The sequence below is a fragment of the Oncorhynchus keta genome, chromosome 22 (genome assembly GCF_023373465.1).
Source record: "Oncorhynchus keta strain PuntledgeMale-10-30-2019 chromosome 22, Oket_V2, whole genome shotgun sequence".
Taxonomy (NCBI): Eukaryota; Metazoa; Chordata; class Actinopteri; order Salmoniformes; family Salmonidae; genus Oncorhynchus; species Oncorhynchus keta.
In genome coordinates, this window is record NC_068442.1 from 7,891,992 (window position 1) to 7,905,807 (window position 13,816).

The following is a 13,816-nucleotide window of genomic DNA, read 5'->3' on the forward strand; positions in this document are numbered from 1 at the left end:
TCTGAGGACAGCGAATTCCATTGTAAGACATAAAATATGACCAATGATGTCTGTATATAAACCCTGGTTTGCTGATGCTTTGTACTGGCCATTGAATCCTCCTATCTGCCATATTGGCACTTCCCAGGAGTAGTCCTCCACAGGAATGAATGGAATTCAACAGTATTTCAAGGACAACATTACATGTATTGAAGTTTTTTTTTTTGTAGCGGGGATAGTAGCATTAGTAATAAAAACATGTATATACTTTTTTATTTGTATGTTTAGCTCACATAATGCAATGGAAAAAGTATGCATTAAGGTGTCTGAAATAGAATACATGGCAAAAACGTATGTATACATTAATAACTGCATTTCCATAGCCCCCCCCTAAAAAAAAAAGTATTCTAGAGTATATACCATTGGACATGACCATCTCATCATCATATACCTACGGTTCCATCGGAAAGTATTCAGGCCCCTAGACTTTTTCCACATTTTGTTACGTTGCAACCTTATTCTAAGATTGATTAAATGAAACATTTTCCTCAATCTACACACAATACGCCATAATGACAAAGCAAAAGCAGGTTTTTAGAAACTGAAATACCTTACATAAGCATTCATACCCTTTGCTATGAAACTTGAAATTGAGCTCAGATGCATCCTTTTTCCAATGATCATCTTTAATCTACGACTTGATTGGAGTCCACCTGTGGTAAATTCAATTGATTAGACACGATTTGGAAAGGCACACAACTGTCTATATAAGGTCCCACAGCTGACAGTGCATGTCAGAATAAAAACCAAGCCATGAGGTCAAAGGAATTGTCTGTAGAGCTCCGAGACAGGATTGTGTCGAGGCACAGATCTGGGGAAGGGTATAAACATTTCTGCAGCATTGAAGGTCCCCAAGAACACGGTTGCCTCCCTCCATCATTCTTAAATGGAAGAAGTTTGGAACCACCAAGACTCTTCCTAGAGCTGGCCGCCTGGCCAAACTGAGCATTTGGTGGAGAAGGTCCTTGGTCAGTGAGATGACCAATAACCTGATGGTCACTCTGACACAGCTCCAGAGTTCCTCTGTGGAGATGGGAGAACCTTCCAGCGGGACAACCAACTCTGCAGTACTCCACAAATTAGGACTATATGGTAGAGAGGCTTGATGGAAGCCATTCCTCAGTAAAAGGCACATGACAGCCTACTTGGAGTTTGCCAAAAGGCACCTAAAGGACTTTCAGACCATGAGAAACCAGATTCTCTGGTCTGACGAAACCAATATTTTACTCTTTGGCCTGAATGCCAAGCTTCATGTCTGGAGGAAACCTGGCACCATCCCTACGGTGAAGCATATTGGTGGCAGCATTCTTTTTTTGGGATGTTTTTCAGCGGCAGGGACTGGTAGACGAGTCATGATTGAGGGAAAGATTAACGGAGCAAAGTACAGAAAGATCATTGATGAAAACCTGCTCCAGAGCTCTCAGGGCCTCAGACTAGGGTGAAGGTTCACCTTCCAACAGGACAACGACCCTAAGCACACAGATTCTGCCAATATCAGATATGTCTATGTCCTGGGAAATGTTCATGTTACTTACAACCTCATGCTAATCGCATTAGACTACGTTAGCTCAACCCACTGATCCTGAAGAAGTTAACCCCTTCTCTCTAGCCATTCATATTTTGTGCCCAATTCCAAATAAAAAAAATTGTTCAGGGTTGGTATGGAATTGGACATTGGTTTCTAGTTGGTTTTTGCATATCTGGGGGTTCTAGATTTGTGTACGTAATATGGCAGAAGTGTCCCGTAGTCCATTACACAGCAGGGTTGAGTCATCACCATATTGCTACACCTATCCAAGCCCCATCAGGTCAAACACTTAAAAGATAGAGTAGGGGGTTATAGAGGCCTTAATTAAACTGTGACTGGCTGCCTGTCGAGGACAAGTGACAATAATAACTAGTCGCAGCACCTGTCTCTTGATTCAGCCTCTTTCCGCTCTCCTCGTCCTTTCTCTTTCTCTCCCTCCAGATTAAATTCTGCATCTAGTGACATCTGATTTCCCGACAATTTGTCCACTCATCCCATCCCCTCCTCCATCTCATTACATAATTTAAAGCTACTGTTATTGTCATGTTGTCATTATCTGCTCGTGCCAAGAGTGTTCAAAGCTGTCATCAAGGCAAAAGGTGGCTACTTTGGAGAACCTCAAATTTAAGGACCAGTAAGGAACTGGGCAACTGAACAGTCAATATAAAAATTTGACTTGCAATGAATACATTTAGAATGCAAATGTATACATTTGTCCATACAACAGGCGATAGGGTGAGTACTTGGTGGAGGCCTGGACACTGCTGTTGTGTCCGACTGGGGACTTGCCCATGGCAGTCCTGAGGGTCCAGTTTCAAATACTTACCAGCAAACAAATGGAAAAATATACAAATATTTACATGCTTGTAAACGTTACTTGCAATACAAGAAAACACATCTTTATACAAATTAATTACAATATTACAACAGGTTATTAAGGTTATTTACAATAACATACAATTTACAACAACATGCAATGTAGTAAAATACCTACCGTCTTGAGTCGGGGAGCCGGCCAAGCACTGAAAACAAGGGTGGGGAAAACATCAGACAAAACAGATGACAGACGATGGACAGACAAATTCACGCACATTGACGACATGAGACAAACAAGACACGTGAAAATGCTTGCAGCATCTCCTGCACCAGGCCGCCTCCTTACCTTCTCTCACGTATTTCTGACAGAAGCACCGGGGACTGGAATCGGGACTGGGAAATGGTGCCAGGCGTTCAGCCTGAAAACATGAGAACATGTGTTTACTCATGGATTTATGATGGTATCGTGCCATGGAGAGTTCCTCAATAGCAAACAATCTGTGCACCCCTTCTGCTTGCTGGACTGCCGGGCCACTCCACAGTCACAAAGGTCCCTGCAAAAGATAAGAGGTGAGTTGTGAGAGAAACTCTGGGGTGGGTCATGACCACTGGAGTCATACACCTTAACAGTGCCTACCTGGCAGTGAAGATTACTTACCATGACTCAATGGTTAGCCTTGAGATTGACTATCTGGACAAAACCCCTGAGCCAGTGTTGGTACTGCTGACAGCGTGGCGGTGTCGCCCAACGCGAGGAGGCCTCCTACTTCTGCATGCTGAACCTGCAAAAGAGCTTGAGCATGATCAGGATTGTAAAATAGTCTAACCAGGAGTGTGATGGAAGAATGAACCCCCCCCGGAGGTCCTCCATCCGGCCTGAGAGAGCAGTTGGCTTTACCTGCCCCTGTTGGACACTAGTGATGAGAACCTCACTAGTGTCTTCTAGTCCAGTGACTGAACCTACCTGTCCCTGTTCCTCCAGTCGGACACAAGCCTCTTGTGGGAACATTTGACAGATTAGTGCAATGTTATGAAGGAGAGATATGAAGTTTTCAACAGATTTTGAAAATATAGCCGACCTCAAGCTGGTCCCCTTCTGATTCAGAGCACAGAGAATCAGACTGATCCGAACTCACTGGCTCTGGTGGATGGGATACCTCCTGGGTGGTTCGGACAGTTGATGGTCCTAAAGTCATTTGGGGAGGTAAATTAAAGAGGTACATTTTTATGAGCTCAGCTAAAAATGTCTTGCTTTCTCAAATGTGCTTAACATACTTTGTCTCACGGGCTTCACCGAAGTGTAGGGCGTCAGGGCTTTCAGTTGTCGACCTTCCGACTGGAGAAGATTGTTGGCTTCCACCAAGGTAACCCTTATGAAGACATAAAGAGAAATGTCAGTGTTAGGAAAACTAGACTAGCTTCGGGTTATTTTGGGTGCAAATTCAAATAGTTATTATCTGAGATTTTTTATATTCACCTTAACGGATGATGACTCCAGCTAGGAGCGAAAGAGCAACGAGGTTTCCCAAGTCTCACTTTGAATGATAACAGAAATAAATGCAAATTTATTTCATATTATTACAAATACTTATCTTACATATCTCTTGGAGGGCCAGAAAATAAATTAACAGCAGACAAAAAAATGTATCTGGTCAAAAACCTTCTCAGACCGTGCCTGAATGTAGTCCTCGAAGGCATTCTGATCTGGTTTCACAACTTCCACCACATCAGGTGGAGTTTCTGTGATCTGAAAGTACGTTATTCAAAAATAGCAATAGACAAACAATAACACACAAATTTGAATGATTGCAGAATATGCCATAATTGTATAAAATTGTATATACAATTGCATTGTTTACCGCAGTCAACAGCTGCAGCTCCCGTCCGTACAACAAGCTGAGGGTGAGTACTTGGTGGAGGCCTGGACACTGCTGTTGTGGGCAAAGAGAATTACCTTCAGGTTGTCCTTACCACCATTCCTGGTACCCGTCAAGGGACTTGCCCATGGCAGTCCTGAGGTTCTGGTTGGTCCGTCCATCCAAACCTGGAGAAGGGGATAGGAAAGGGATATATATAGACAATGTAAGATCAGTCTGATTATGTACCATGGCAAAACACTAAAAACAAATTGTTTAAAAAAATAAAACAAACCGTTGGTCTGTCTGTGGATGATATGCATCGGAGATCCGGTGCTTCACCCCCCCAGTCCTCGAACAAGGCTTTGTTGTTCTAAGGAAAATCATACATCAGTAAATAAACTTCGCTATTTATATAGTTGGTGACATAATACAGCCTATAATAGTATTACCTTGTTCCAGAGTTCACGACCTCGGTCACTCAAGATGACCTCAGGAGCACTGTGGGTGTTGAAGATGTCCGTCATCGCCTTAAGGTGGCCTCAACATTCTTGATGGGTATCATGCAACATGAAAACCGCCTTTTTGTGTTCCAAGCACCCTTTCTTAATGGGTTACAGAAGATAATTTAGAGTTAAGCACATTCTCTTCCTTCACTGACCTTAATGGGTATTGCCTCCGTCCACTTGGTGAAGTAATCGGTTGCCGTCAGACACCAGCTGTTGCCATTCCTGGATTTCGTGAAGGGTCCGATGTGGTCCACCCCTAACATTTAAAGTGTTAGACAGAAGATTACTTTATTCTTACCTGTTTCTGTGTCATTCAGTATGCAGTCTTCATATTTGTAAGGAAACTGACACAAACAGTTGATAATATTGAACTCTGCTGTGTTCAAAAATAAAGCAACCGGTAAAAAAAAAAACGTATCATTACAAAATTTGAATTGACACACACTTACCGGTCATGTGCCGTGATGAAACAACTTTAATGGGCTTCAACTCAGGCACTACAGTCTTCACCCTCTCAAACATCTGGCAGGCGAGACAGGTACTGACCTATACGAACAAAGTGACAAATTGAGAAACTGTGTGCGCTCTGATAGGACATTCATCGAAATCATAATCGTTTCAGCTTTAATAGCATGGGATTGATATACAATAGGTTATTTCACTTGCACAGCTGTCCACATCCTTGACAATCCCACACCAGAAGAAGCGTAGGTTGATTTTGGCAAACATGCGCTTCACTCCGAAATGTCCAGCATGCGTCTCTGTTAGTACAGCCTCCTTCTTCCCCTTACTTAGTGAAAATCACCCTCCTGCGTAGATGGCCATCCTTCCCCCGTAGGTTAATGTGATTGCCTAACAAGTTGGAAGAGAAGAGTTGTTAAAATACCAAAGTCTAAGTAAATTTGCACTGGGGTCTCTCTTTCAGTTTCTCTCACTCTCCATCTCTCTGTCTTTCACCCTCTTTCCACCTTTCTCCCTCTGTCACTTTCTTTCTCACTTTCTTCCTCTCTCTCTATCTAGTGAAGACACCTAGTTAAGGGCAGTTGGATTTACCATAATTGCTTACAAATATCCATTTGAGTGATCCGGGTTAACTTATAGCTAGATACCTAAATGTGACAGACATATACAGTACCGGTCAAAAGCTTGGACACACCTACTCATTCAAGGGGTTTTCTTTATTTTTACATTGTAAAATAATAGTGAAGACAAACAAATTATGAAATAACACATATGGAATCATGTAGTAACCAAAAAAAGTGTTAAACAAATCTAAATATATTTTATATTTGAGATTCTTCAAAGTAGCCACCCTTTGCCTTGATGACAGCTTTGTACACTCTCTGCATTCTCTCAACCAAGTTCATCTGGAATGCTTTTCCAACAGTCTTGAAGGAGTTACCACATATGCTGAGCACTTGTTGGCTGCTTTTCACTCTGCTGTCCAACTCATTCCAAACCCTTAATTGGGTTGAGGTTGGGTGAAGGCCAAATCTGATGAATCCCTCCAGCACTCTCCTTCTTGGTCAAATAGACCTTACACAACCTGGAGGTGTGTTGGGTCATTGTCCTGTTGAAAAACAAATGATAGTCCCTCTAAGAGCAAACCAGACAGGATGGTGTATTGCTGCAGAAAGCTGGGGTTGCCATGCTGGTTCAGTGTGCCTTGAATTCACCAGCAAAGCACCATCACACCTCCTCCTCCATGCTTCACGGTGGGAAACACACATGCAGAGATCATCCGTTCACCTACTCAGCGTCTCACAAAGACCCGGCAGTTGGAACCAAACATCTCCAATTTGGCCTCATCAGACCAAAGGACATATTTCCACAGGTCTAATGTCCATTGCTCATGTTTCTTGGCCCAAGTAAGTCTCTTCTTTCTATTGGTGTCCTTTAGTAGTGGTTTCTTTGCAGCAATTCGACCATGAAGGCCTGATTCACGCAGTCTCCTCTGAACAGTTGATGTTGAGATGTGTCTGTTACTTGAACTCTTATCTTCTGCAGCAGAGGTAACTCTGGGTATTCCTTTCCTGTTGCGGTTCTCATGAGAACCAGTTCATGCGATTGATAGTTTTTGCGATTGTACTTGAAAACTTTCAGTTCTTTAAATTTTCCGGATTGACTGACCTTCATGTATTAAAGTAATGATGGACTGTCATTTCTCTTTGCTTATTTGAGCTGTTCTTGCCATAATATGGACTTAGTCTTTTACCAAATAGGGCTATCTTCTGTATACCACCCACACCTTGTCACAACACAACTGTTTGGCTCAAACGCATTAAGAAGGAAAGAAATTCCACAAATTCCACTTTTAACAAGGCACATCTGTTAATTGAAATGCATTCCAGGTGACTACCTCATGAAGCTGGTTGAGAGAATGCCAAGAGTGTGCAAAGCTGTCATCAAGGCAAAGGGAGGCTACTTTGAATCATCTCAAATCCATGTGTTTTATTTCATAGTTTTGATGTCTTCACTATTATTCTACAATGTAGAAAATAGTAACAAATTAATTTTAAAAAACTTGGAATGAGTAGGTGTCCAAACTTTTCAATTTTGACTGTATATATTTGTTATTTTGTAAATATTATATTAGGGGGTGTTTATTTTTATTTTTTTATTTTACCTTTATTTAACCAGGCAAGTCAGTTAAGAACAAATTCTTATTTTCAATGACGGCCTGGGAACAGTGGGTTAACTGCCTGTTCAGGGGCAGAACGACAGATTTGTACCTTGTCAGCTCGGGGTTTTGAACTCGCAACCTTCCTAGCTCTAACCACTAGGCTACGCTGCCGGGTAGATCAGCTTTAATATTGTAGATCGACTGTAGCTTCCATCAATGTAATTATCTGCATAATTTCCAATCCGCCATGCGTTGTTATTATTAGTGACTAGTCTTTTTTAATATTGAGAAATATTTCACTTTCTCTGGTCATAGGAGTAACAATATGAATTGGTGCACGAGGCAGAAATAATGCAGTGCGTCCCAAATCCACTCCTGAGTTGTCTTGGCTGTGTGCTTAGAGTCCCGTTGGAAGGTGAACCTTCACCCCAGTTTGAAGTCTTGAGCACTCTGGAACAGGTTTTCATCAAGGACCTCTGTACTTTGCTCCGTTAATCTTTCCCTCGATACTGACTAGTCTCCTAGTCTCTACCATTGAAAATCATCCCCACAGCATGGTGCTGCCACCACCATGCTTCACCTTAGATATGGTGCCAGGTTTCCTCCAGACGTGACGCTTGGCATTCAGGCCAAAGAGTTCAATCTTGGTTTCATCAGACCAGATAATCTGGTTACTCATGGTCAGAGTCCTTTAGGTACCTTTTGGCAGACTCCAAGTGGGCTGTCATGTGCCTTTTACTAAGGAGTGGCTTCCATCTGGCCACTCTACCATAAAGGCCTGATTGGTGGAGAGCTGCAGAGATGGTTGTCCTTCTGGAAGGTTCTCCCATTTCCACAGAGGAACTCTGGAGCTGTGTCAGAGTGACCATTGGGTTCTTGGACCACCTCCCTTGTCCCCCGATTGCTCAATTTGGCCCGGCGGCCAGCTCTAGGAAGTCTTGGTGGTTCCAAACTTCTTCCATTTAAGAATGATGGAGGCCACTGTGTTCTTGGAGACCTTCGATGATGCAGAAATGTTTTGGTAACCTTCCCCAGGTCTGTGCCTCGACACAATCATGTCTCTGAGCTCTACGGACAATTCCTTCGAACTCATGGCTTGGTTTGTGCTCTGACATGCAATGTCAGCCTTGGGACCTTATATAGACAGGTGTGTGCCTTTCCAAATCATGTCCATTAAATTGTGTTTACCATAGGTAAACAATCAATTTGTAGAAACATCAAGGATGATCAATGGACACAAGATGCACCTGAGCTCAATTTCAAGTCTCATAGCAAATGGTCTGAATACTTATGTAAATAAGGTATGTTTTTTATTTTTTATTAAATGTGCAAACATTTTTAAATGTCTTTATCATTATGGAGGAAACAGGTACAAAAGTATCTACATCCACAGTAAAACAAGTCCTATATCGACGTAACCTGAAAGGCCGCTCATTAAGGAAGAAGCCACTGCTCCAAAACCACCATAAAAAAAGCCAGACTACAGTTTGCAACTGCACATGGGGACAAAGATCGTACTTTTTGGAGAAATGTCCTCTTGTTTGATGAAACAAAAATAGAACTGTTTGGCCATAATGACCATTATGTTTGGAGGAAAAAGGGGAATGCTTGCAACCCGAAGAACACCATCCCAACCGTGAAGCACAGGGGTGGCAGCATCATGTTGTGGGGTTATTTGCTGCAGGAGGGACTGGTGCACTTCAAAAAATAGATGGCATGAGGTAGGAAAATTGTGTGGAAAAATTGAAGCAACATCTCAAGACATCAGTCAGGAAGTTAAAGTTTGGTCGCAAATGGGTCTTCCAAATGGACAATGACCCCAAGCATACTTCCAAAGTTGTGGCAAAATGGCTTAAGGACAACAAAGTTAAGGTATTGGGAGTGGCCATCACAAAGCCCTGACCTCAAAAAGTGTGTGCGAGCAAGGCCTACAAACCTGCCTCAGTTACACCAGCTCTGTCAGGAGGAATGGGCCAAAATTCAACCAAATTATTGTGGGAAGCTTGTGGAAGGCTACCCAAAACATTTGACCCAAGTTAAACAATTTCAAGGAAATGCTACCAAATACTAATTGAGTGTATGTAAACTTCTGACCCACTGGGAATGTGATGAAAGAAATAAAAGCTGAAATAAATCATTCTCTCTACTATTATTCTGACATTTCACATTCTTAAAATAAAGTGGTGATCCTAACTGACCTAAAACAAGGAATTTTTACTAGGATAAAATGTCAGGAATTGTGAAGTTTAAATGTATTTGGCTAAGGTGTATGCAAACTTCCAACTTCAACTGTACACACACACACTCTCTCCACCGTTCCCCCAAAAACTACAAGCGGAGATATTCAACGGTTGTTCCATCCCTGAGCCCAACTCAAAGGACTTGATGTGCAAATGCGTCTACGGTTGTAGCTGTTTGAGAGGCATGCAAAATTGAGCAAGAATGGGGAGATTTGATTAACCAATGTCAAAGCTGATGGAGCTCCGATACACCCCCTTCCCCTGAAAGACACACACTGGTCCCCCTTTGTGATCATTTTCCCAAGCATCTCTGTGCAGTCAGAGCTTTGATTATTTTGTGCCACCAGGGGCATAATCATTTTACCCCTCTCTGAATGTCCAAGTTTGAACCCCTCCCCATGCGTTACTGCACCTAGTGTTGCCAGCACTGCCACTACCTGGGTGGGGGCACCCCACTGGAATTCCCACCGGCAAGGTACAAGGTCATCAAGGTTCTCATTAGCAGCTCTGAGAAATTCCTTGTATATTATGCTCACTCATCCAGGGGCTTTGGCCTTGTAAGACCAACCCTGACAGGCAGGCTCAGAATCTTGAGGGGGCAATGCTGCTTTAGTGGGTCTCTGACCGCATTTATCCTTCTGTCTTGGCAGGGCAAAGGTTAATTGCAGTAGGCCTATAAAACAGATAGTCAGTGTATGGGTCGCTCAGGTGGGTGTCTGGGGTATAGGATTTGGGACGTTCCATCATGATTGGATAACAAATAAATAAACTATATTTATAATTTATTTGCAAATGTATATCCCATATTTGCACAAAATTGAAAGCTCTGTCACAACTGCTCGAAGAACCAGTGGCGGATTTAGGGGCGGCACTGGGCGCCCGTCGAAAAACAAATCTAAAACTGCAACATAACGTTAGCTAGCTCGCTACACTATCTGTCTTGCTAACATTAACAGCTGCCAGTGCCCCATTTGAGGTTTCTCCACTCCACGTGAAAATGACCGACGTTCATTCCCACCTCCAATTCGTGAATATGTAGCCTGTGTCATTCTTCCGAGGTAGAACCTAAACGAGCATTTCCGCTCTAGAACGGTGCCACGTTCAAAGCCGGCTCAAAACAAAAGTATTTGGAGTAATGAGCAGGATTCTGAGTTTTCGCTTTCCTCTTTTCTGTATTGCTCCTCAAGCAAGGGGGAGGCCAATGACAGAGGGCACCATCAGACCAACTCCTTGAATGGCCTCCATATAGTCTAAAACCCTTAAGTGTATGTTCCTACACTGTATTTATGCATGGAATATTGTTTTTCAACTAGAAAAGCTCAGAAATAGCTGGAGTGAGTCTTTAAAAACAATATTTTAACAGTAGAAATATAACATTAACCAACTTACCTAACCTATCATAAAGCACAATATTAGAAAAAAATACCAACAATAAGCCAAGAACACAATAGTCAAAACAAATGACTTCTTGATCATGAGTTTATTACAGGTTATTTTGACAAATTAAATAAGGCACGTTCACTGCATCTAACATTTTTAAAAAATGTAATAAAATACTTTAGTAGGAAAATAATCAACATTGAGATTGGAGTAGACAACTGCTACTGTATAAACCAAAACAGTAACTTTGAAATAAAAAAATACATCTGTAAGCTGATGCTAGTCATCTGTGTTCAATGTACTGTATGTGCTGGATAATGATGAGTTCAATAAATGTCAGTTCAAAACTACTGAGATTTCAGAGTGTTGCTGATAAAACATCCCCCCCAAAAAAAAAAAAAAAATGGTACTTGTAAAGTGCAAACTCCCCTTAGAATTGGTTGGGTCCTATATGGCCTCGCTTTGCAGGATTAGGATTAACTGCCATAGAGGTGAAATTGAATTATCATTTGAATGCTAAATTAAACACTTTTGTTTTTGCTTTCGATTATTTTCTACAGGATAAATATCAGAATAGAGTAAAGGTGATGGATAAACAAATTAAATATGGCAATTGTGTTATTATATTCTCAAAAGCAGTATTTAGCGACAGTACTATCCATTTGTGGAGTCAGTGGATTGAGCTACCGTATAAAGATTTGTGCGTATACACTGTTATGGTTCTCTCTCTACCTACAAAGCAACCAAGATAACTATTCTAAGTGTTTCGTCATTCACTGGGATACAAGTGTGGCCTCACTATGCGTAGTCATTCAAATGCCACACACCAGGGATTGTGTTATAGATAGAAAACCATAAATGGAAATTTCTAACGTATGTCAATTTATGGTTTTCTAAAGGGAATAACTCAGTAAATAAAATAAAATCCAAACCGCAGGACTGTAATCAAATTAAACTACATTTTTAAAAATAGAGCCCTGATTTTATATGTTCAAATACAAAAAACATCCAGATGTAACATAATCATAGATATTCAGATGAGCATTTTTGTCAAGTAGACAAAACAATAAAACATACTGATATGCAATGTCACTATCCACTGTCAGAATGTTCTATCGACCGGCTCTTTTATAAGGGTGAGCAACAAAACTAAAATAAGCTAAAACAGAATTACATTCGCATCAAGTTGAATTAACATGTTTTGCATCCCTTTTTCGTGAAGGCAAGGAGAAAAAGTGCTTAAAATAACAGTCAGGTCAACTAACTAAAAGTAGGCCCCACTCGTCTCTGGTTAACCCACACTGTGCAAGTTCTCCCTTGACTGGGGTCTGCCTTGTCCTCTGAGGCGCAGAGGCCCTCTATTTATTCTACCAGTTCTTCCATGTCTTTGGGTGGGCTCTCAGTCTCAGGACAGTTCCTCTTAGACTCTACTTCGGTGTCTGGTGAGGTGTGGACATTCTTTTCCTCTCCGTTTCGGTCTTCATCTCCATTGACTTGGCTAGGTGTGTGTGATGGATCCTCGCGAGTGTGTGACGGGTCGCTGCTGGGGGTTTGTTGTGTATTTGATGGGATGTCAGGTGTGCGTGTACTTGACGTGTCAGGTGTGTGTATGTCAGGTGTGCATGTATGCAAGGGTTCACCTGGAGTGTCTGAAGGGATTTTAGCTATGTTTGTGTCCTCATTTGCCTCGGCCTCTCCTGTGTGTCTCCGGTCCCGGCCCCAATGAGGAGACTTGGGGTGCACTGTGTCCACGGTGTGACTGCGGCTCAGGGTCCTCTCTCTGTCCCTTTGGTCACCAGGCTTGGGGCTTCCTTCTGGGCTGGAGCAGATGCTGAATGGCCCACTGCTCTCCAGGGTCTCCCCCCGCCTCAGTTTCCACCTCTCAGGAGTGGGGGAGTTGATGGAAGGCACACTGGTGTCCCTGGGAAGACCTTTCTTCATTTGCTGAACACTGAAAAAAAACATCAAACAACATCCACAAGCTCAGAGGAATTGCACCGAAGCATAGCAGTTCCATAAAATGTACGTTTATTGAAACTTATGAGTAAACTATGACAAAAGTTGTTCTGCATCGGCTTTGTGTACATAGGAACACATTTTCTATCTAGGAAACGTTTAACTAAACAAACAAACCGCACATTGTCTCAACTGATCTTTTTGCAAACTGTAGTCAAATTGAGATTAACTTCACTATGAAGGACAGCATACATTTTCCACAAAGTGGCACACAATATTTTCCATGGTACTGACCGGTTTATTGACTGGGCCAGCTTCTGACGTCTCCCACTGACATTAACCTGCTGATGCTTGAGCCGCTGGACAAATGAGTGTGCTGGGATTGGGAGAAAGAAGTAAGAAAGATTGTTCCACATCCACAGCAGCATACCATGGGCATGCATTCTAAATGGTATGACGGTATGGACAGTGGAACATAGTTTGAATTATTGGGTGTTGGAAAACAAACCCCAATAATCCAAAATATGGCAGTAGTAGATTGGTCCCCAAAAAGACCAAGATAATTATTAGGTGACAAAGTTGGTGAGAAGACATTTCATTGTGTGTTACTTGCAACATATCGCTGTACCTTCACGCTCTAGCAGGTAGGTGGTCAAGGAAAAACAGTGGCTGGTGTCTATACCGACTCTCTTACCCAGAGCCCCCTTAGGCACAGAGAGCAGTTTGATTGGTTCAGCATTGTGGGAGTCTCCAGATGCCTTCTGAAGAGTCCTCAGGATTTCAGTGTTCTGAAAGTGGAAAAACAAAAAGCCCATTTCATAAAGAACTCATTATTTCCCCCAGCTCCATGGTTGTTGGTTCAGATCTGC

General features: G+C 42.2%; 1 protein-coding gene across 5 annotated transcripts in view; it reads right to left on the reverse strand.

Moving 5' to 3' along the window:
* Window positions 1-11,072: 11,072 nt before the first annotated feature.
* LOC118400991 (ankyrin repeat domain-containing protein 27-like) overlaps window positions 11,073-13,816 on the reverse strand; it is a 34,942-nt gene continuing 32,198 nt past the window's right edge. For 4 of the 5 annotated variants that reach the window (XM_035798069.2, XM_035798066.2, XM_035798067.2 and 1 more), the window contains 3 exons: window positions 13,576-13,735; window positions 13,242-13,323; window positions 11,073-12,942 (listed from right to left, as the gene is read on the reverse strand). In XM_035798069.2, the coding sequence (XP_035653962.1) occupies window positions 12,354-12,942; window positions 13,242-13,323; window positions 13,576-13,735 (831 nt within the window). In that variant the 3' untranslated portion in view covers window positions 11,073-12,353. The remainder of the gene's footprint in view (window positions 12,943-13,241; window positions 13,324-13,575; window positions 13,736-13,816) is intronic. The other variant, XM_035798068.2, reaches the window with a different exon arrangement.